We start from the raw sequence: 22,291 nt of genomic DNA, 5'->3' as shown, positions 1-22,291 counted from the left end.
AGTGATCGCACCACTTCACTCCTGCCTAGGTGGCAGAGAGAGGCCCTGTCTCACAAATAAATAAATAAATAGTGTTAAATGAAATATATGTTCTTTACATGTGTTTGTGTTTCATAAATACGCTTCTTTTTTTTTTTTTTTTTTTTTTTTTTTTTAGATGGAGTCTCTCTCTGTTGCCAAGCTGGAGTGCAATGGCACAATCTTGGCTCACTGCAATCTCCGACTCCCTGGTTCAAGTGATTTTCCTGCCTCAGCCTCCTGAGTAGCTGGGATTACAGGCACGCACCACCACATCCAGCTAATTTTTTTTTGTATTTTTAGTAGCAACGGGGTTTCACCATGTTGGCTAGGATGGTCTCAGTCTCCTGACCTCGTGATATGCTGCCTTGGCCTCCCAAAGTGCTGGGATTACTCCCAAAGTGCAGGCGTGAGCCACTGCACCCGGCCCAAATACGCTGTTTAATGAAGATAATCTCATAAAGGGGAATTGAACATATACATGTAAACATTGGGCTAGGCGAGTTGGGGGATACACAGGAAATGAAGACAATGAGGACCTAACAGCTTATGCAGTTGGTGTGTGCATATGTGAATGCAGGTGTGTGTGCAGGGCGCAAGGGGCTTATGCTTGAGTGTTCAATAAATAGGGGAAAGCAGTATATGTGGATTTAGGAGTGTGGGCTTTGGAGACAGACTGCCTGGGTTCCCAGCCTGCGATCACCACTTACTAACTAGATAATCTTGGATAACATAACTTCTTTAAGTCTCAGATTTTTGAGCTATGAAATGAAGATAATTCTTTATCTTCTCAGGATTGTCGTGAGTGTTAAATGAGGCAATAACACATCTTAAATGCTTAGCACAACACCTCATCTATAGTACCTGCTCAATAAATGTTAACTGCCATGCTTTGGTGTTTGTTGGGAGGGCATTTATTATCATTAGGCCTCATGTATTAAGAGCTCAGTCGATCTTAGTCAACTATAAAATCTAAATCTGAGTTAAAGCAGACATAAGCTTGTTTTTGGGTTAGACTCACTCTTCATTTATTCAAACAAATTATGAAAAATAGAGTACTTGGCTCAAGCCTGAAAAGATGCGTTAAGGGAAAATAAAAGTGTGGTCCTTTAGGAACATTTGAACAATTTAGTGCAGATCCTCTCAGGTGCAGACATGCCTGCAAGGCAACAGCAACATAGTAATTCAGCTGCTTTTCTGTGTGGAATTTGCAGGTGGATTTCCAGGGCCATCCAGAGAGGCTGATCAGACTCAGGAATCCATGGGGTGAAGTGGAGTGGTCGGGAGCCTGGAGCGATGAGTAGGTTTTTTCCCTGCTTCTCCAATCCTCTCTCCCTCTGCGGAAGGGTGTCGTGTAAAACACACAATTATGAGATCGATGTCACAGTGAGTTCAGCAGCACGTCCTGTCTGCAGATCACACAGTGTGTTCAGCAAAGAGTATTAAATGGATCCAGGCTGAGGAAAGCAAAATAAAAACCACTGGGCTGTAGTCTTCGATTCTGGCTTTCTGCTTTGGCATTTGAAAGTTTGGCGGCTCTGTGGAATTTTGCTTCGCGCTGAAAGGTTTTTGTGTTTTTTTACCTGACACACCGTGCTGGTCCAAAGGTCAAATCGATCACTCACAGTCTGTTTCTTTCCACTCCACAAACACTGGACACTCTGACAAAGGCCAAACCCCTCAGCACCAAGAAGAAACAAGGATGCTGAGAAAATGAAATTTGACCCTCGGAGCCCTGGGCCCTGGCAGCAGTGATGAATGAGGCAGCGGCACTCGCTCCTGCCCTGTGCAGGTTTCATCACTGACTGGAGAGACTCCTCTTGGGCAGGCCTCTTTGCTGAGTCGGTCAGAGGTGGTGATGTCCCAGGACAGCTGTGCCCTGGAATCTATGTCCCCATGATGCAGGAGGGTGGAAAGCATAGGATGGTTTCTGTCCAGTAAGCACAGCTGGCCTGGGGGAGGCAGGTTAGTGTGGGGGAGGAATTAGAATTAGCCAGTCTCGGCCGGGTATAGTGGCTCACGCCTGTAATCCTAACACTTTGGGAGGCCTAGGCAGGTGGATCACTTGAGCTCAGGAGTTCAAGACCAGCCTGACCAACATGGTGAAACCCTGTCTCTACTAAAAGTACAAAAATTAGCTGGAAGTCACTTGAACCAAGGAGGCGGAGGTTGCAGCGAGCTGAGATTGTGCCACTGCACTCCAGCCTGGGCAACAGAGCGAGACTCCGTTTAAATAATGATAATAATAATAATAATTAGCCAGTCTCATGGACAAAGAACCACCAGAAATGAAATTGGTCACAATAATGCCCCCTCCCAATATATCCTTAATCCTCAAGTGCTGTCGGTACTCTGTGATGCCACCAGGGCTCTCGAAGGGCATCGCCACATTTAATCACAGCATCATGACTGGTCATGACTGCACAGGGGGTAGTAACTCCCTTCAGGGTTGTGTCATGAAGAAACACGTGTCTCTAGGGCCACACATGAGCTTCCTGTAGGAAGGATTTTTCATTCCACTGCCTAAGTTTGAGCAAAACCCAAAACCTCCATTCCGCCAACTTCCCTAAAAGGATGACAGGGCTATGTGAAATTGAAACCCTGAATTTGGGTCATTCTTACCAAAAGTCATTTACCGAGCTGTCCAAAGGGCTTGTTTGACTTTCTCTCCTTTCCCTGAGCACCCGCTGCCTGGCAGGTGGGAGGTGGTGACTGTCAAGGCCTGGAGGCCCCACCAACTGGAGATGCAACCTGGGATAGTTACATGTATCAGCTATTGGAGAAGGAGGGCGCTGAATCTCTAAGGTGACGTCCCTAAGCTCAGCTCAGGGATTAGTGAGATTTTATTTCAAAAAAAAAAAGTTAAAAAAAAAAACCAAAAACCAATTGGAGCAGTAGGTCAGATCTAGAATTTTCCAACTCCTGCCCTAATCTTTGTTTATAACAAGCACATTCTGAGATTTGGTTTTAATCAAATTAATGTTTCAGCGAATTGAAGAGGCCCTGGGAACTGTCCTGCTGAGCCCCGGGGTCTTAACGCCTAGCTTGGAGGGAGAGGCTGGGCTGGAGTGCGCCACAGCTTTATGCTGGGGAGAGAAGGTGCTTAGGTTTTGCAGAAGGTATTCAAGCAGGGATTTATTTTTTTTATTTTTATTTTTTAAGATGGATCTTGCTGCTGCTCTGTTACTTAGATGTCACATACCTATTTCAGGAAAACCTAACTTTGTAAAGGTCAGGAAGCTGGAGATGGCATTCGAACAAAGTGCATGGATATTCCCCTTGAAAGGCCACCAGCAGGAGGTCTCACAGGTTGACGTTACTTCTGGGAAATTGCCGTAGTACTGGGCTGGATGATCATTCTTGCAGGTGGAAGGAAGTGAACCAAGTCCATGTCCCCAGAGCCGGTTAGACTCTGTCAGCATATTCACCCCAGACTGCTGGATAAGCCAGAGTGACAAGTGACTAATGGGTACTGGAGTGCCTGCCTTTCTAGTGACAAGAACTCATCCATGTCCTCTCCTGTGCCTCCCCATTCCTGAGAACAGGGGCCTGGGAGTCTTAATTAGAAATGTCAAATGTGTCTGGAGAGTAAAAATTAGAGAATAATGTTTGAGCCCTAATGTTCCTGTCGTATGTCCAAGGCCATCCTGCTAGTACCCATGGAGTCCATGTCCTGGGTCTGTGTCCCTTCCCTAGACAGTGTGCTCACCCCACACTGTCTATCTTGCCTTTCTGTCTGCATGCGGTGCTTTTGGTATTTTGTTTCTGGCTCTTAGGGGGAAGTTTGGGTGCAGTAAACACTTGCCCTGTGTGTAGAACCCCTCAGAAGCGACCACCTCTGCTTATTTTCCCCTCAGTGCACCAGAGTGGAATCATATAGACCCCCAGCGGAAGGAAGAACTGGACAAGAAAGTTGAGGATGGAGAATTCTGGTGAGTTTTCTGCTGAAGCGCTGTCCCATTGGTGATGGGTCCATTTTCCGTTCTGATGTGGGTGCAGCCAGTCTCTAGGTCTTCCAGGAAGGCAACGTGATTCCTGACCATGATGAATTCATTCTTCTCCTCCCTTTGTCCTGGTAAAATTCCACCTCTATACCAGCACGTCTAAAGCTCTGAAACCATGATATCTGGGCCCTCAGCCTGGCTTAACTATCAGCCCGTCTTTCTCAGTTCTACTATCTTTCCAGTGAACTGAGAGCACTGCTTCTATCTGTTTAAGCTAAGATTTACCTACCATCAATATGGGATAACTTCCTTTGCTAGTGAGCTAAGGAAGATAATAAGGATACTCCTTGAATATGGTACGACTTAACTGTACATCACTCTGAATTAAACAAAAATAAACCTCTTGTGAGCTTAGACTTAACCCAATCTAGAGGCAGAGGCTTTGTTGAGATGACCTCCTGGGGTCTTTTGCAGTTTACAGTTCAGATCCTTTGCTTGGTTGTTAAGATACGTGAGGGGGGCTCCCTATAAGAGCCAAGAAGCTAGCGCTAGTGAAGAATGTGGACCGTCATCTCTGCGTGTTTGGATCAGTGTGCTGCAGGAAAGATCAAGTTAGCCCACGGCCTCTAGGGCCTGTGCCACGGCTCCTTCCCGTGCCCGGTATGCGTGCCTTTAATCACAACCCAGCCCTCTTCACTGAGAGCCCTCTGGGGCCTCTGCCCCCAGGATGTCATTTTCAGATTTCGTGAGGCAATTCTCTCGGTTGGAGATCTGCAACCTGTCCCCGGACTCTCTGAGTAGTGAGGAGGTGCACAAATGGAACCTGGTCCTGTTCAATGGCCGCTGGACCCGCGGCTCCACAGCTGGGGGCTGCCAGAACTACCCAGGTAAGGTGAAGGGCTGCCTCGGCCCAACCTCCTCCAGCTTATCCTCCCTGAGCTGGGTCACTTTATATAATTTTTTGTTGGTATGTTGTGTGTTTTTTTGAGACGGGACCTCGCTCTGTTGCCCGGGTTGGAGTGTAGTGGTGCGATCTCTGCTCATCACAACCTCTGCCTCCCAGGCTCAAGTGATCCTCTCAGCTCAGTATCCTTAGTAGCTGGGACCACAGGCACGCATCACCAGGCCTGGGTAATTTTTTAAAAAATTTTTTGTAGAGACAGGATCTCACCATGTTGCCCAGGCTGGTCTCGAACTCCTAGGCTCAAGTGATCCACCAACTTTGGCCTCCCAAAGTTCTGGGATTACAGTTGTGAGCCGCTGTGCACAGCCCTATATGTTAATCTTTGGATAAAGCCTTTGGACTTTGTTCTTTGACTTCTGGGCACCCTCTGGAGGTCCTGCTTCTTCCTAGGGCTTGGGGGCCAGGGTTGTGAGGGTGGGCAGTGGCTCTGCAGCCGCTCAGCTGCAGCCTGAACTGTGTGTTCAAACCATCCCTGCTTCGCCCACCCTCCCCTCCTCCAAAGGACGCGCTTTCCACACTAATGCTGCTCTTGGCACCTTATGCTAAGGCCTCCTGTTCTTCCCTTGGGTTTTTGCCCCTTCCTCCCCACTCCCCCAACCCAGCTGGCTAACAGTCATCCCGCTGAGCTCTGGGACAGAGTGGCTGATGGTGTGCTAGGGGAACACGGGTACAACATCTGCTGTTTCAATAGACTGCATCCATTAGAGCTGCTGTTTCACTGTGTGTTTGTGCCTGAGTTGGAGGTGGAGGGGCAAAGACAGCGTGGTCCATGGTGGCCACACGCAGGGCATGCATGTCATGGGGACTCAGTCCCTGGTGGAGATAGCATGGTGATAGTATAGGCATATAGCATGGCCTCCGCACTAACCCTGGGTCCTCACCTGATGAAAGGTGGGAAGCTTTCCTGGCTCACAGAAGATCACTAATGTGTCCCCTGTGTAGGCTCCTCCTAGGTTGAATCAGCTGAGGCAGCACCTGATGAAGAAACTCGGGAAAACAGCCCCACATCTCTAAGCAGAAATGAAGAAAAGCAAATCCTGCTCTCTCTACTTTTCACCTCCTGCTCCCCATGCTCCCTGCCTGGTTTGCTGTTGATGTGTTTATTGACTTAAACTGTAAGCACATGAGGCAGGGCCAGTCACTTTTTTCTCTTGAACAGAGCTCACTGCAGGGCTGTGCTCAGTGCTAGGGAAGCAGCATTAGAATAAAACCCCACCTGGGTGCAATGCTGGATCTTGACAAGTTCTCTCTTCTTTCATCACCCATCCAACCCAAAGCTCCCAGTTCAGGCAGCTATGACCAGAGTGCTAAACAGAGAGGAAGGAAAGGGGTCCACGTCCTGCCCTTGTTGTTTGATTTAGACCCTGGGAAGGGCATTTCCCTCTTCTGAGCTTCAGTCTCCTAATCCTCCAGATGGGGTTCGACCTTTGAACCTTACTGGGTCACTGTGAGCCTTGGAACACAGTGTGTAGGGAAGCACTTTGTAAACTGTGTAGCATTATGTAAACGGGACACATTGTTTTATGGCCCATTCTCTTCCTCCAGTACTGTTAAGGAGTAAACAAAATATGTATGGATTGCAGTAATGTTGCATTTGGGAGAAATTAAAATCTGTTCACCATTAGCAAGCTCTTAGAAAATGTGTAGGAGATTTGCATGGATCATTTTCGGAGCTCAGAACCGTAGGGGGTGCCCAAGGTATCTGCAAACACCAAATCACAATCCCATCCTTGCCGCCAACTAGCTGTCAGGAAGACATGGATAGTTCCTGCCCTTTGGTAGTGATGGAAGTATAGGCGATTACGGAATTTTTTCTGTCTCCTCTGGAATCCACAGATATCTGACTTTAAAATCCATACACTTGAGCCCTAAAATCAATCAATCAATCAATCAAACAAACAAACCTGGAATTGGGGATTCTGGGAAGGTGGAATTGAATAAGAAATCCTACTGTAAAGAAGAGTGATAATCAATGGCTCTTGGTCAGCTGTGAATGCCTTGTTATTTTTCAAGTTAGACTCCTCTTTAAAGGATGTAAGGAAAAATCCCACGCCCTTCCACTTCTTTTTTCCACCAGGGCACATGATTATTGAAATTGTTGAGGCCCTAGAGTGGAGACACCTGTCAGGCATGTCTTCTGCAATTATGCTCTGCCACTGGACTCTGTCATAGACTTGCTGCGTGTCCTTGGATGATCCTTTTAACCTCTCTGTGGCTTGGCTTGTGTACTTACTATTCTGAGAGATTTTTAAAAAGCCATCTTTGAAATGAAGGAATCTTTTTCAATATCCATAGGTGGTGTGGCAGGACTGCTTCTTAACTGCCAATCGTGATTCCTCATGCATTATTAAATGACTTTCTCTTGAAGAAAGTGTGTCTCGTCAGTAGGCTGCGACACTGAAGCCATCCTGTAAGGACCCTGGGGTGATGGACGGCAGATTAGTTCTCAGGGGTGCTGCCAGCTGTGCTCTGCAGCTGGGGCCCTCTCAGAGGGAGAATAGGTGTCAATCAGATGGCAAGAGCAGTTGTCTTGATAGTGTCAGGCAGAGACCTCTTTCGTAGCTAGTCTCTTCTGGGACTTTCTCCTCTTCTGTCCTGGGGACATGGTTTTTACCCAGAGATCTCCCTTCCTCCAGAAGGTGGGTTTGCCTTCACAGGTCAAGTGCTGAGAGCAAGGTGATGTTAAGTCTTTCCCCAGGAAGACTTGGAGGCAGTGCTGCCCAGTGTGGCCCTCGGATCACGGGATCCTGAATAGTCCCAGCCAAGCGCTTCTGGGCTCCTCGTTGATCAAACGGACAAGCACACATTTCCAAATGCGATGGGATATGTCTGTGTGTGTGGATGTGTAGGGAGGTAGGAGGAAATGCCTGACCACCTTGTAAAGGACACTTTCTGAGGCCTGCTTACTAGGCACAGTTTGGACAGAGCTGTGCATTCATTGGGATGATCAAGGTTCTTCCTTTTACTTTATTCTTCTTCATCTCCTCACCCGCTACATGGGGAACCACCATCACCTGGGTGACTTCCAGCCACTTACTGGACCAATCCTCAGTTCAAAATCCATTTGGATGAAGTGGATGAAGACCAGGAGGAGAGCATTGGTGAACCCTGCTGTACAGTGCTGCTGGGTCTGATGCAGAAAAATCGCAGGCGACGGAAGAGGATAGGACAGGGCATGCTTAGCATCGGCTATGCTGTCTACCAGGTACTGCTGTGCTGGGTTTGTCCTTCATTACTCACTTGATGTTTTGGGGCTGAATATCTTGGCCAGTCATTGTAGCACATCTTTCTTATTGCTGGAGTATTCCTAATCGAGAAGTGTCCTTGCTCCCCTCTATAACAATCCCAGTGGCCTTACTGAGGCCTGAATTCCACAATTAGAGATTCATTGCTATGGCTTAAGTCTCTGCTGCTAACACTGAGATGTGTGACACGTTAACCTTTGCCTGTCATTGAGGGCTCAGTGTACAGGTGTTCATTGGACTCTTTTCCAAGTACAGGCTTCCCCAGGGACAAGAGCCAAGAACATGGGGGCATAAGGCACTTGAGGTGGCACAAGGAGGATGAGGGGCATCACTGAGTCAGGGAAGGAGGCTGGATATGGGAGCCAAAGACAACTATTCCCTGGGAGGCCTTGAGACACTTGGAGCACACAGGGCATGAGCTGGGGTGATGGAAACCACGCGCCCGTTTTCAGTTCTGGTGTCTCTGGACTCTGGAATACAGCTGACTCTGGGCTCACGCTGCAGTCCCTGGCTAACGTGCCAGTTTTCCTGGCAGCCACCCCTCTACAGACTTAACAGCCTCACAGATATATTAAAGTAAGACCTTTGTGTCTTGACAAGTCTAGCCAGAAACAAGTTGGAATCCACTTTTTTATACAGGCAAAGACTTCTTTTAGCAAATTCCAGCGGGGCTTATGGTGGTTGTTTTTAAAAACAATTTTGTTAAAAGAATTTCTTGGGAAAAATACAATTCTAATCAGGAAGACCAAGAGCTGACTGGAGGCCCAATATCTCAGTATAAATTAATGTATAAAAAATATTGTAATAAGAAACCAGTAAGGAAATAGTGCAATTGTCAAGATCCTATCTGCATCCCACCCTTTATTTCTCATATTCTGGAATTTAGGGCTTTAGTGTTTAGGGTGTATATGTGTATGTGTGCACATGCACGGGCACGCGAGTGTATTTTATGTTGAAGAATGGGAGTTGGAAAATAATTGCTAATTGATGGCAGGAGAAAGGAATTGCAAATAAATAAGTTCCAACTCTACTCCAGCTTAGCTCTTTCATCTCCACCTAGAATGTTAGTAGCACAAAGCCAGACTCTGTTTGAAGAGATAAAAACCTGTTTAGGCACTTAGTGTATGCACATCAAGTCAACAAACTTTAATGAGCATCTACTATGTGCTGGGTGCTGTACTGTAAGCTGAGGACATGGAGGAATATCACATAGTTACTGTCCTCAAGGTGCTCACAATCTGAAGTGGAGAGTCAGATGCACACTCCACTGGCAACAGAGCAGGGCAGATCTGCTGTGATGGGGACCAGACACAATGGGCTGGGGTCACCTCAGCTTCATGGAGGAGATTTTGATGAGAACCTTGAAAGATGAGCTGGACTTCAAGGGAGAACATTCCAGCCAGAAGGACATTTCTTGACAGCTTGAAAGTTAAGTGATGGTTTTGGAGAGTCGATAGTAGGTGGGCATGGATGCAAGGTGGGCTACTCAGTTCTTCATCCATCAGGTCTACCTTTTTTTTTTTTTTTGAGATGGAGTCTCACTATGTTGCCCAGGCTGGAGTGCAGTGTTGTGAACTTGGCTCACTGCAACCTCCATCTCCCAGGTTCAAGCAATTGTCCTGCCTCAGCCTCTTGAGTGGCTGAGATTACAGGTGCGTGCTACCACATCTGGCTGATTTTTGTATTTTTAGTAGAAATGGGGTTTCACCCTTGTTGGCCAGGTTGGTCTCAAACTCCTAACCTCAGGTGATCCACCCTCTTCGGCCTCCCAAAGTGCTGGAATTACAGGCGTGAGCCACCACGCTCGGCCAGGCCTACCTTATATAACTAGACCAGCAAAGCATTCTTTCAAAGGGACTGAAATAGCTTTGTGTGGCATGACATTTGCACTTATAAATAATATATAAAGCATATCAGTTTTTTAGTCATCAGATTACAGCTGCTTAAAAAATATTCCAGTGTATGTGATCTGTGGTCCTTCTACATCTGGCCAGAGGCATATAATTTAGAGCATGACATCTGTAAGTGAAAACAGTTTAAAAGTCAGGTTAAGAGGGTATCAGGAGTAGCTGGGGTTATGGGGAGTAGCTGGGGTTGCAGGGAGTGGGAGCCATATTCTTATTCCTGTATTTCTCTCCTCTTGCTTTAACTGGAGTTTGGATTGAGGATGAAAACCTGCTGCCGACTGAGAGGCAGCCAGGCGCCTCCAAAGGCTAAAGAGCCCTCCTTGTCTGGGCTCCTCTCTCTCCTCTTTATCTTCCTGCAGTGATGCCAGGCCAGCCTGTCATTTGCAGTCAGGATCCTGCATTTCAAAGATGACTGTTTCTTTCCATCCACCCATGGGCAGTGGCTAAGGCCTGCTCCCTTACCTCGTTGCTCTGGATTTGTGCCACCAAGAGGTCCCACCTGCCTGGCTCAGTTCCTGTCGGGTGATTCTTGGCAGGGTGAATCTGGAGCATATTGATGGCAGCAGAGGTGGTCAAGTTGTTTGTGAAAAGATGGCCCACGTGGTTAGGAAAGCCCCTGCCAAGGGTGTGTAAAGGCTATTAGGCCAGGAGCCAAGAGGAAGATACTTGTGAGGCCTCTGCATGGGTGATTTTGGTTTTACACTCAAAATTAGAGGAATGACTGTGACCCTGGACTCTTCTGCTTCTGCTGCCAATGACACAGGGGGCTCCAGAAGTGAGCATGCTAGCATTTTCCCTAATATTGTTGTTTCTCAGAGTTATCGGCAGTTGACCATAGACCTAAGTCACAAACAATGGTTATACTGGTCTTCTGGTCAAAAGGGCCTATGTGTCAGGGACAAAGAATGGAAAGGGACAAATTGGGGGATTTGAATCCTCTTCTCTAGCCTGGCATAGGAACCCCAGGCATGGGGAAGCTCCTACTCTGGATCTGAGAGCTACTCTCTTGTGGGGGTCAACACTTCCAGTTGCATAAAATAGAGCCTAACTTGAGCTAGGGTAGTGAAAAGAATGTACCAGCTCATGAAACCAAAGCAAGGGAAGGAGATGGAGGCTTGGGATAACGGACTTAGATACTACCAGGATTATTTCTCTTGACATCGCCTCCCTAGTGTTGATGACATTGTGCTAGTCTAGATTTCTTCATTCCCTAATATCACTTGCATTAAGAAAGGAGCCCCTTCTGTTAGTTCTGATTCAGAAATCCCAGAGAAGTAAGTCTCTGATGGGCTCAGCTTGGGTCACGTGCCTATTCTTGACCCATTTCACCACAGCCAAGGGCAGAATAAACTATGGCTCAGGTTAAGTGAGATTCCCTCACTCTGGTCAAGCTCTTGATCTTGGACTCTAGGTCTGTAGGTCTATAAGAAGAGATTAGCTCTCATTGAAAGCCCAAGGCTATTACTCTTGAAGAATTTGAGATCTTGGTAGATTCTACAACTAGAAAAGTATGAAAGTAGAACTTAGAAATCTGGTGGGCCCCCACCAGATTTCTAGGATCCTGTTTATAGATGGCCTTGAAATTCATCAATAATGTTCCAGTTTCAGAAATGCTGACTGGCTTCTCACTTTAGCACAAACGTCTTCCTCAGTGGCCCCAGGACTGCATAGTCTGTTTGCAAGACATAGGAAGGGAGGAAAAGGAGCAGAGGGAGGACCTTGGAGCACCTCAGGTGATCTGCTCTTTTCTTCTTCCCCACAGGTTCCCAAGGAGGTATGTGAGTGCTGACAGAAATTCCTTCCTTTGGTGAGAAATAGTTTGGCTGCCTTCAGGATGGGCAGCCGGCAGCATCTGTTTCCTGTGATAGAAGCTGGTTGTTCCACAGCTCTTACATGATCCAGTCATGAATCAAACCACATGAGTAGGCTGGTAGCTCTGAGAGTGGGTGAGGACCATTGCAAGTCCCATCTGTCAGGCCCTCATGGAAGGAACAGTGGTGACCTTTTCCCCCATACCCTGGTGGTCTGAACAATGTGATTCCAATGGGCAGCCAAGGTTGAGAACCAGTGTTCTATCTGGGCTTCCTCCAGCTGGAGTCAGTTGCACTAATTAGGTAGAGGTGTATCCACCCTGCTGCAGCTTTACCCCAGTTCTTCTGGGTTTTCAAGCTTGGCTAGCCATGAAGCATGTGCCAACAAGGCTCAATTCATCAAGTCTAGTGTATGCCTTGGTCCAAGGCTGCAGATTACTGGTCCGCCTGCCCTTGGCTCACAAAGTGCATGTTATTATTACGGAGGGAACAGACAAGCAAGTGAATGGTTTAGAGCAAATACCTCTTACCGATGCAGGACAGGTGAGCCCTCAAATTGGGGCTTAGCCTGGGAGGGTTCTTGGCTTCACCCAGGAAAAAATTCAAGGACCAGCCAGTGGTGTTAGACAGCAACTTTTATTGAAGTGGCAGGGTAGAGCAGCAGCAGAGGTCCTTGCAGAGCAGGGCTACCTCATAGCCAGTGAGCCCAGAGTAGCAGCTGACAGGCAGTTCCACACTCATACCAACTTTTAATTATATGCAAATTAAGGGGCAGATTATGCAGAAATTTCTAGAAAAAGAGTGTTAACATCTGGGTTGTCAGGTTGTTGCCATGGAAAGGGGCAGTAACTTCTGGATGTTGCCAAGGCAACAGTAAACTGATATGGCACACTGGTGGTTATGTCTTATGGAGAGGTGCTTTCACCTCTTCCCTGTTTCAGCTAGTGCTCCATTTGGTCCAGCCTCCTGCTAGGAGTTGAGTCTTACCTCCTACCTCACTAGTACCAGAAAATAATTAAAACCAAAGCTGAGTTAAGTCTGGGTGATGGTGGTTCCCATCAGAAATGCCCCATTTCTATGAGTGAGAGGTGACATACGCACACAATGGAGCTTTCTCCAGCAGCACCTCACAGTGCCCTCAATGTGTCACCCTGGATCCTGTGCTCTGCAAGTGCCAGGGGGCCTTCAGGACAACAGTTGTCAAACTTAGAATGTGCTTCTGAATCCCCTAGAATGCTTTTTAAAGCATAGATTTTTGGGCCCTGCTCCTGGAGTTTCTGATTCTTTCAGTCTAGGGTGGGGCCTGAGAATTTGCATTCTAACAAGTTACCCTGGGGTGCTGCTGTTGATCCTGACCCCACACTGACAGCCACCCTTAGTTAAGCCTGCCCAACCTCCCTCCTGTCACTTTGAGCTGTGCTATGTCATGGGCAGATGTGGGGACCAGGGACCTTGTGGCACCTGCTTACTTGGGGTTCCTGGTAGGACAGAGTCTTACCTAGATCTTGCCTCAGTGTTCTTCAATCCCCACTCTGGCCTCCCAAATAGGACTTCTCTAACCTGCTCCACCCTGGATTCTTGCTGGAATTCAGTTTGCCCCCTTCCCAACCCAAGCCAAATTAGAGTAGCTTCCCTACTTCAACTCTCCTGAGTGTTTTCTCCTGCCAGTGCCCTGTCTCCTCCCTTTGCTACCATCAGGTATGGCAAAAATGACCTTTAACTCATGACGTGTAGGCCTTGGTCACGTCCTCACTGGCCACACCGCCAGCATTCTCCTGCCCAGAGTGTAAGCATTTTTAGGGAGAATCTCAAGCACTGTGGGCACCCTAGTGGCCGGGTCAGTGAGGACTTCCTAGGGGCTCTATGTGGAGTCCTGGCTAGGGTAGTGGGGGCAGGTGGCCTGCTTCCTTCTTTGCTTAACAGATCTGTAATCCAAAGAGGGTCTGATGACCACGAGTGAACACTGTCCACTCTGGGGTGGACATTTCAGCTCCAGGTCACACAGAAGTTATAGCCCTTGCAGCGTATCAGCACCTGGCCTCTGTCACAGGCATCTTGATGAAGATTGATCGTAAAGACGCAGTGCTATGGGGAGGCTTAATTACAGCAATAATAATGTTGGCACCTGTGTTTTGGAAGCACTCTGCAGACACTAATTAGCCTGTGTCATGCACCAACAGCCTCCCACCTCCTCACAACAAATAAGTGGGTCCTGGAGAGCATCATCGCCTGTTGAGGAGAGTCGAGGCCCTGGGGAGGCTGGGGGGACTCCGGATTAGGCCTAGCTGTGGCTGCCCCCTCTGCCTGTCTCTTTTAGAGCTGCCTCCCTGGGCTCCCAGACTGACCATCGTAGTCTCTTTGCAGAGCAGTTTTCCCAGATAGTCAAAGGTGAGCAAGTTTTTGTGGCAGCTTTTGCTTGAGGACTAGGATTTACGCTCTTTTCTCCAGCCTTGGGCCTATACTGGGAAGGTCAATGCCACACTCCCAGAGACAGCTGCAGAATAAAAGAGTCTATTGGATTAGAGAGGAAAAATATCCAGAGAGAAGCTGAGCGCACACTAGAGATCCTGCTACTCAACCTTCGTTTAACTGGGGAGGCCCACAGGTCAAGGTCACAAAGGCAAGATCAATGCCTCAAACAGGGCCTGGCACCCAGAAGGCACTGAAAATACACTTGATGATTGACATACAGTGAGTTCACAACAGAATCCGTGGCCTCCTGATTCTTAGTGCAATGGTAAAAATCAATAATTCCTAAATCAGCACGATAAAGCTGAACTCTTGGGCTCTCATCTTCCAGGATTTAGCAATAAATTGACTCTGCCTGTTGTTTTGTGCAGCTGGAGAGCCACACGGATGCACATGTGGGCCGGGATTTCTTCCTGGACTACCAGCCCTTGGCGCGTACCAGCACCTATGTCAACCTGCGGGAGGTCTCTGGCCGGGCCCGGCTGCCCCCTGGGGAGTACCTGGTGGTGCCATCCACGTTTGAGCCCTTCAAAGACGGCGAGTTCTGCTTGAGAGTGTACTCGGAGAAGAAGGCCCAGGCCCTGTGCGTCTCCTTCCCTCCGTGGTGGGGAACAGTTGTCTGTGGGCCCACAAAGAGAAGTGGCCCCATGCAGGTGCAGGACCCACCCCAGTTCCCAGTACATATTCCCAGAAAAAAGCTCTAAGAAACTACAAGGCCAAAGGACCCTTCGCTGGGTGTCCCCCTCCTACCCCTCCACCTTGCTCTATAGGTCAAGGAGAGAAAGGGAACCAGGAGACCAGCAGCGGCCTGGACTGGGGCTTCCACCCCTGCAGAAGGAGCATGTGAGGCCCTGAGAGTGGGACCTGGACCGGAGAACCCCTCCTCCCCTCACATACACCCCCCCATATACACACCACACATACACACATACACACCACATGCCACACACATACACACCACGTACCACACACATACACACCACACACATACACGCCACACAAACATGCACCACATACCACACACATACATCACACACACACTACACACCACATACATACACAACACACACACTCCACTCACACACACCATGTATGTACACACCACACACATGCACTACATACATACACACCACATGCCACATATACACACCACAAACACATACACAACGTGCACATTCTCCACTCACACACATACACCACACACATGTTCCACTCACACACACCATGTATACACCACACACATATACACATGACATGTACCACCTACACACATATACATACCACATACCACACTCATACTCCACTCACACGTAACATATACACCACACATATGCACACACACCACACATACATACCACACACACACCACACATACACAACACACACACACCAGGTATACACCACATGTACACACCATGTACATACAACATACCATGATACACATACACCATGTACACACACATACACACACTACACACCAGTCATACACTGCACACTATATACCACATACATTCCCCATACATAACTATACACATGCCATTTACACACACCATGGACACACCATGCACACACATACACCACACACCACACACACATGAACATTATGTATTACATATCACACACATCACATACTACACAAACTATACACACTACACATACACACCACACATATACATCACACACACAACATGTATACCACACACACAGCAAACATACTATAAGCACATGCACACCACACATTACATATCACACACACCAAACACACCACACACCATACGTAGACACTGCACACATCACACATCATACAGTACACACACTGTACACCACTCACACACACCATGTACATACAGTGTACACGCCACACAATCACACAGCACACCCTCATACCACATACACACTATATACATATCATTCACACACACCACATACATACGATACACACACACACACCCCCCACAGCACACACAACATCTATGCACCCCTGCAACGACTGTGAGCTTGCTGGCTCAGTCCCCAGAGGACATGTCAACAGGGATCATCCTTCTGGGGAATTCTCTCCCTACCTTACCCCAGTTACCATTCTTGTCCCTGGGAGTGACCCATCAGGGTGAACACTCTGGAATCCTTGAAGGGCCAATTGCACTGGGAAGCTCTTGTCTCTGATGAAAAACTCTGGGTGGGGTGGAGGTTGAGGAGGTGAGGGAGACGAATCCTGGCTAAAGATTCTGTTTATGCAGTTTTTAGTAGGAAATGAAGTCTGGGGTGTGAGGCCAATCTCTCAGAAGGGCCAAAATCTTCCTCGAAGAAGCCAGCCATTAGCTGTACTTTCTGTACTCATGTTAGGTTTATTTCTTTCTTTGTATTTCAGAGAAATTGGGGATGTGGTAGCTGGAAACCCACATGAGGTATGCAATCTTTTTGTATGCCAAACTCTGACACTGTTGCATAGCAGTCATTCCAGGTTTCTTATTGATTCCTCAGAATTCTTTATGTATTAAGGATGGTAACTTCTTATTAGTTAGGGCCACAACATTTTCTAGTCCCTGTCTCTTCCTGATGAAGATGAGACAGAAGTAGCCCTGGAACCCAGGCTTTGTAATATATCCCTATCCCCTGGGGGAGGTCTTAGCATCGTCTTCCACGTTTGATAAGCAGGACCCACAGATAGAGCACCCACTGTGCCTAAGCTGTGCTGTGAAGGATAGAGAAATCCGCGGGAGAACAGATCCAGTGTCCTGCTCTTGGATTGACCTCCAGTCTTTTGGAGGACAAATGATGAAAATATGCACAAAAGATGAAGAAAAGAACACACCAGAAAACCCATCTAAACTTAAGGACGTGTAGTCTGAGGGGTGCTGGGGGAGTGCCTAGTCTGGGAAAGCCCCATGGAGGAGATAGTTCTGAGCCGACTTTGGAGGAAGAAATATGTAGGGTTTGCGGTGTGGGTTCACCACCTGACTCCCTTTATCCCTCACTGTGTCTTAATGTACTGTCCTTGCCCTCAGATGGTGGTGTGCCGGGTGATGGGTATGTTGGGTGCTGCTGCTCCCTGAGAGCCATGCTGTGTCTGTGGCCAGTGGGCCTGGGGTGGGGCAGGACCACCTACATGGGGGCACAGGCCCAGCTTGCACCCCTCCGTCCAACACTGACGTGTCTCTGGCTGCAGATGCCACACGGAGTGCTCCCAGCTGCTGGGCTTGGCATCTTCGGCTGAATGGGGGTGAGGGCAGATATATTCTGTGATTTGACATGTGTCAAATTTACAGGCTCCTGTTTCTGCTGATGCATGAGATGGTGCCAAATAAGGATCCATCTTGCCCTGGGGGTTTTTACTGTGAGTTTATCAGATAGAAAATGCATGTCCCATGTCTGTTTTTTCTTTTTTTTTTTTTGAAGGTTTTTTTTTTTTATTATTATACTTTAAGTTCTAGGGTACATGTGCACAATGTGCAGTTTTGTTTCATATGTTTACATGTGCCATGTTGGTGTGCTGCACCCATTAACTCGTCATTTACATTAGGTATATCTCCTAATGCTATCCCTCCCTCCGCCTCCCTCCCCACAATAGGCCCCGGTATGTAATGTTCCCCTTCCTGTGTCCAAATGATCTCATTGTTCAATTCCCACCTATGAGTGAGAACATGCGGTATTTGGTTTTCTGTTCTTGCGATAGTTTGCTGAGAATGATGGTTTCCAGCTGCATCCATGTCCCTACAAAGGACACGAACTCATCCTTTTTTATGGCTGCATAGTATTCCATGGTGTATATATACCACATTTTCTTAATCCAATCTGTCACTGATGGACATTTGGGTTGATTCCAAAGTCTTTGCTATTGTGAATAGTGCCGCAATAAACATACGTGTGCATGTGCAAAGGATGATTTATAATCCTTTGGGTATATCCCCAGTAATGGGATGGCTGGGTCAAATGGTATTTCTAGTTCTAGATCCTTGAGGAATCGCCACACTGTTTTCCACAATGGTTGAACTAGTTTACAGTCCCACCAACAGTGTAAAAGTGTTCCTATTTCTCCACATCCTCTCCAGCACCTGTTGTTTCCTGATTTTTTAATGATCACCATTCTAACTGGTGTGAGATGGTATCTCATTGTGGTTTTGATTTGCATTTCTCTGATGGGGAGTGATTCCAGTGAGTTTCTGAACTGGTGTGACTGCTTCCCTGTACACTGTATTTCAGCCAGTGGTCAAAAGCGGCCCCTGCCTCGAGTCGGTGGCAATACCTGGCACCAGAGGCCTTTTCTGTGCTTGTGACTCTTGGTGATCTGAGCTGGGCAGAATTTTCCCTCCTACCCCTCGCCTCAGTTGCTGATGCCAGCTCAGCCTTCTCACTGCTCCCAGGAGGACTTATCGCTCACAGTGGTATCTCTTTCTATGGGTCCCAGGCATATTAGAAAGGCTGCCGTTTGCCAGTGTAGAGTATGGAGCTGAGCTTGAATTCAGGTGCTAAGAATTATTCTCCCTCCTTTTTTGTGTGGGAAGGGCAGGGTTCTGCTAAATCAACTTTAACTGATTCTAAGCCCCCCTTGCACCAGGTTGGCAGGAGTTCAATCTTAGTCACTACTGGGACTTCCCATCTCCACCTCCTATGGTATTGGGGTTTTCTAAAGCCCCCAAGCAACAGGAAGTCTCTTCTGGTCCTGGGTCCATACTGGTTAAGCCTGTGGTCAGCTCACAGGTTCCTTTATGACTGACAGCTCTTGGGCTTCTGTGCTCAGCATGGGGCCTAGAATCTTTGGTGAACTGGGAGTCCTCAGGCCAATGGTCCAGCCTCCCCTGCTGAGGTACCAGGACATGGTTATGGAGCCATTCAAGGGTTCCCATATCCTCAAGATCCTGCAAACTTCAACATCTTCTTGGTCTCAGGGAAACCCTGCTTTTTCTCTTTAGGGCACCACTGTGCTGTGACTCTCTCTCTCTCTCTCTCACACACACACACACACATACACACACACACACACACACTCCAGAATACACAGATAATGTCCTCAGGGGACTCAGGACTTAACAGGAGACAGGAAGGGCTATTGCCTTCAGGAACTTCTGTTTTACTCCCTGCAGAAATCTTCAAGTCACGAACAGTTGGACATTTGAAGAGCAGAATCACCTGCTTTGAATGAGGGAAGGAAAAATTACACGGTGAACAAACAGACTCTTGGAATTTAGCCATGTTCACTTTGAGCAGGGTTGTAAAGATATTCCCAACATGTGATATAATGAATAACAAGAAAATAATTCCTTGCTTTTGCCATGCTTCCATACCATTTGCAAAGCATTTTCATATAGATCGTATCAGGGAAATAGAAAATTCCACTATAATAAGTTCCTTGAGAACAAAACTATGCCTTGTTCACCATTGCATTCAGATGCAGGTTCTGAACAGTTCCCAACATGTGCCAGGTGTTCAGTAAATCTTTTTTTGAATGAACAAATTGTGAAGAACCACAGTTGCAACCATGTACACACGTTTCCCTCATTCCCAGTGTCCAAAAATTCCCTCGTGTCCAATGATAGCCAATAGTGACGGGGTGCCTGCTCTGCGCCTGTGTGTGTCCATATCCGTATACTGTTTTGTTGTTGGTTTTTTATATGCAACTTTATGCTTTTCCCCCAGAATAATAGAATATTCCTCCATGTCCAGACTTTATGGACATCTCACAAGATTTTGGTATACTGTATTACATGAATGATATAATGTTGTTTTATCCCCTACAAAACCACTTTAAAATCATAGATGTGTGATGAGATACGATGTGTTTATCATGTTTTCTTCTAAAAATCCAGATGTATTTTTGGATTAGCACATCTTCTATGTAAAACAGTATGGTAGACGTTAATATCCTCATTCTACACGTGAGGAAACAGCCGCAGAGAGGCTGAGAGTAGTCAGATGCAGAGAGCATCTTCTGTGATGATCATTCCAGAGGGTGGTGGAGAAACGCATAGGCTGGAGTTTAATCCTGGCTTCACTGTTTGCTAGCTGTGTGATCTTGGCCTGTTACATAACATTTAAAATGAAGTAACATTTAAAATTCCAGTTTATCCATTGGTGAAGTGTGGACCGTAATGAGACGAACCTCACAGGACAGTCATGAATATTAAATGAAATAATCCATGCAAAGTACCTGACAGGTAGTAAGTACTCAACAAAGACAAGTATTATCACTACAGTGGTTATCCTTATGAGTACAGCATCATCAAGCTATATTGGGCCTTTTGTACTCATCTTAGTGATAGTTTTGGAAGAAATTGACCCGGCTTTCTAGAAATTTCATGTCATCTGGGAAGCTGTCACTTTTCCATTCTGTCTTGTGGTGACAGCTGGGCATTGTTCTATTTTGGGCAGAGCCCATTGTCACATCAGAAAGTCTCTGGACAGAAGCATTTAGATATTGCTTTGTAATTTCCAAAGGACTTTGACTCACATTAGCTCTCATTTGATTCCCAAAATGGCCCCATGAAAATGGTCAGGTTAAGTCAATATTAGAGTAGAGGCCATGGATGTTCAGAGCCCTGAGATAGTGTCCAGTAAGGGGCCAATCTGCTATTAGAACTCCTGGGTTCTAGTTCTGCTCTTTCTACTAGGCCATGTTCTCAACTACTTTTGAAATCATGTTGCTCTTTGTGAATCTGATGAAAGCTAAGAAAAATTTTTTTTTCTGAGACAAGGTCTCACTCTGTCACCCAGGCTGGAGTGTAGTGGTACAGTCTTGGCTCACTGTGGCCTCAGCCTCCTGAGCTCAAGCGACTCTCCTACCTCAGACCCCCAAGTAGGTGGGACTACAAGTGTGCGCCACTACACCCAGCTAATTTTTGAATTTTTTGTAGAAATGGGGTTTCACCATGTTGCCCAGGCTAGTCTCAAACTCCTGGGCTCACGTGACCTGCCTGCCTCAGCCTCCCAAAGCATTAGGATTTCAGGCGTGAGCCACCGTGCCCAGCCAAAAATGCGTTTAAATATGACCCCAAGTTTTCACGCAATTTCTGGAGTTCAGACTCCTTGGAAAATTATCAGTGATTCCCTTAGGAGTCCACAGATTCACACCAAGATTTTCTGGTGTCGGTGTCATTTTCTGAAAGTGGTTCAGGTGGTAACTGGAATTCAGAAATTCTGGGTTGGTGGGGCTCACTTCCCCAAGTCACTTAGAGAGAAAACTGCTAGGCCCCAGCGCTGCCTCCCTGCTCATCCCTGCTGGAATGTAAGCTCCCGGGGGCCGGAACCTTGGCTGTCTCTTGGTTTACCACCATGTGCCCCCACTTAGCCCAAAGCCTGGCACACAGTAGGTACATCATAGATACTAATGGATGAAGGAATGAATTTTAAATCTTTGTCTTTCATTCTCCTTGACGATTCCCATTTTAACTTTGCAAATGTCCTTCTTTTTAGCCACATCCCAGTGAGGTGGATCAGGAAGACAGCCAGTTCAAGAGCCTGTTTGAGAAGCTGGCAGAGAAGGTGAGTGGAGGGCAAACACGGCTTCCCAGGTGGGCAGGAGAATATTCAGGAATGTTCGGGTCACTTCAATCTTTACTCCCGGAGGTTTCTAGGAGTAAAAAGGGTGAGACTCAGATCTCAGGGGTCCCCAGCTTCTGTGTCTATCACCATCCTGTCTTAAGATCGAGGACCTTTCCTACATTGCTTGGGAATTGGTACTGAGGCCACTTTTCTTGCTGCATCGACTGATTCTTGAGAAAATAGAAAAGCCAGATCTCCAGGTCCTGCCAAATGCTTTCTGTTTGCAAATTGGCCCTGTCAGACTGGGGCCTCTGAATAAAAAGCTGAGACGGCAAAACCTCTCCAAATCGATACGCTTCAGAGTGGGGATTGCCCAGTCGAAGTGGAAGCCAGCTCAGCTAACCTGGCTTGGGATTAGTGTGCAGGACTAGCCCTGTTCCCTGTCACTGTCTTGCAG

The 22,291-nt window shown here is 47.2% G+C and overlaps 1 protein-coding gene across 1 annotated transcript in view; it reads left to right on the top strand.

Moving 5' to 3' along the window:
* LOC105478189 (calpain 8) overlaps positions 1 to 22,291 on the top strand; it is a 74,911-nt gene that overhangs the window by 40,438 nt on the left and 12,182 nt on the right. The window contains exons 7-14 of the mRNA XM_011735284.2: positions 1,233 to 1,318; positions 3,876 to 3,950; positions 4,689 to 4,849; positions 7,956 to 8,131; positions 11,841 to 11,852; positions 14,730 to 14,941; positions 16,727 to 16,763; positions 21,766 to 21,834. Coding sequence (XP_011733586.2) covers positions 1,233 to 1,318; positions 3,876 to 3,950; positions 4,689 to 4,849; positions 7,956 to 8,131; positions 11,841 to 11,852; positions 14,730 to 14,941; positions 16,727 to 16,763; positions 21,766 to 21,834 — 828 coding nt within the window. The remainder of the gene's footprint in view (positions 1 to 1,232; positions 1,319 to 3,875; positions 3,951 to 4,688; positions 4,850 to 7,955; positions 8,132 to 11,840; positions 11,853 to 14,729; positions 14,942 to 16,726; positions 16,764 to 21,765; positions 21,835 to 22,291) is intronic.

The sequence above is a fragment of the Macaca nemestrina genome, chromosome 1, assembly GCF_043159975.1.
Source record: "Macaca nemestrina isolate mMacNem1 chromosome 1, mMacNem.hap1, whole genome shotgun sequence".
Taxonomy (NCBI): Eukaryota; Metazoa; Chordata; class Mammalia; order Primates; family Cercopithecidae; genus Macaca; species Macaca nemestrina.
The sequence above is the reverse complement of the archived record's forward strand: the minus strand, read 5'-3'. Positions and strand labels throughout refer to the sequence as shown.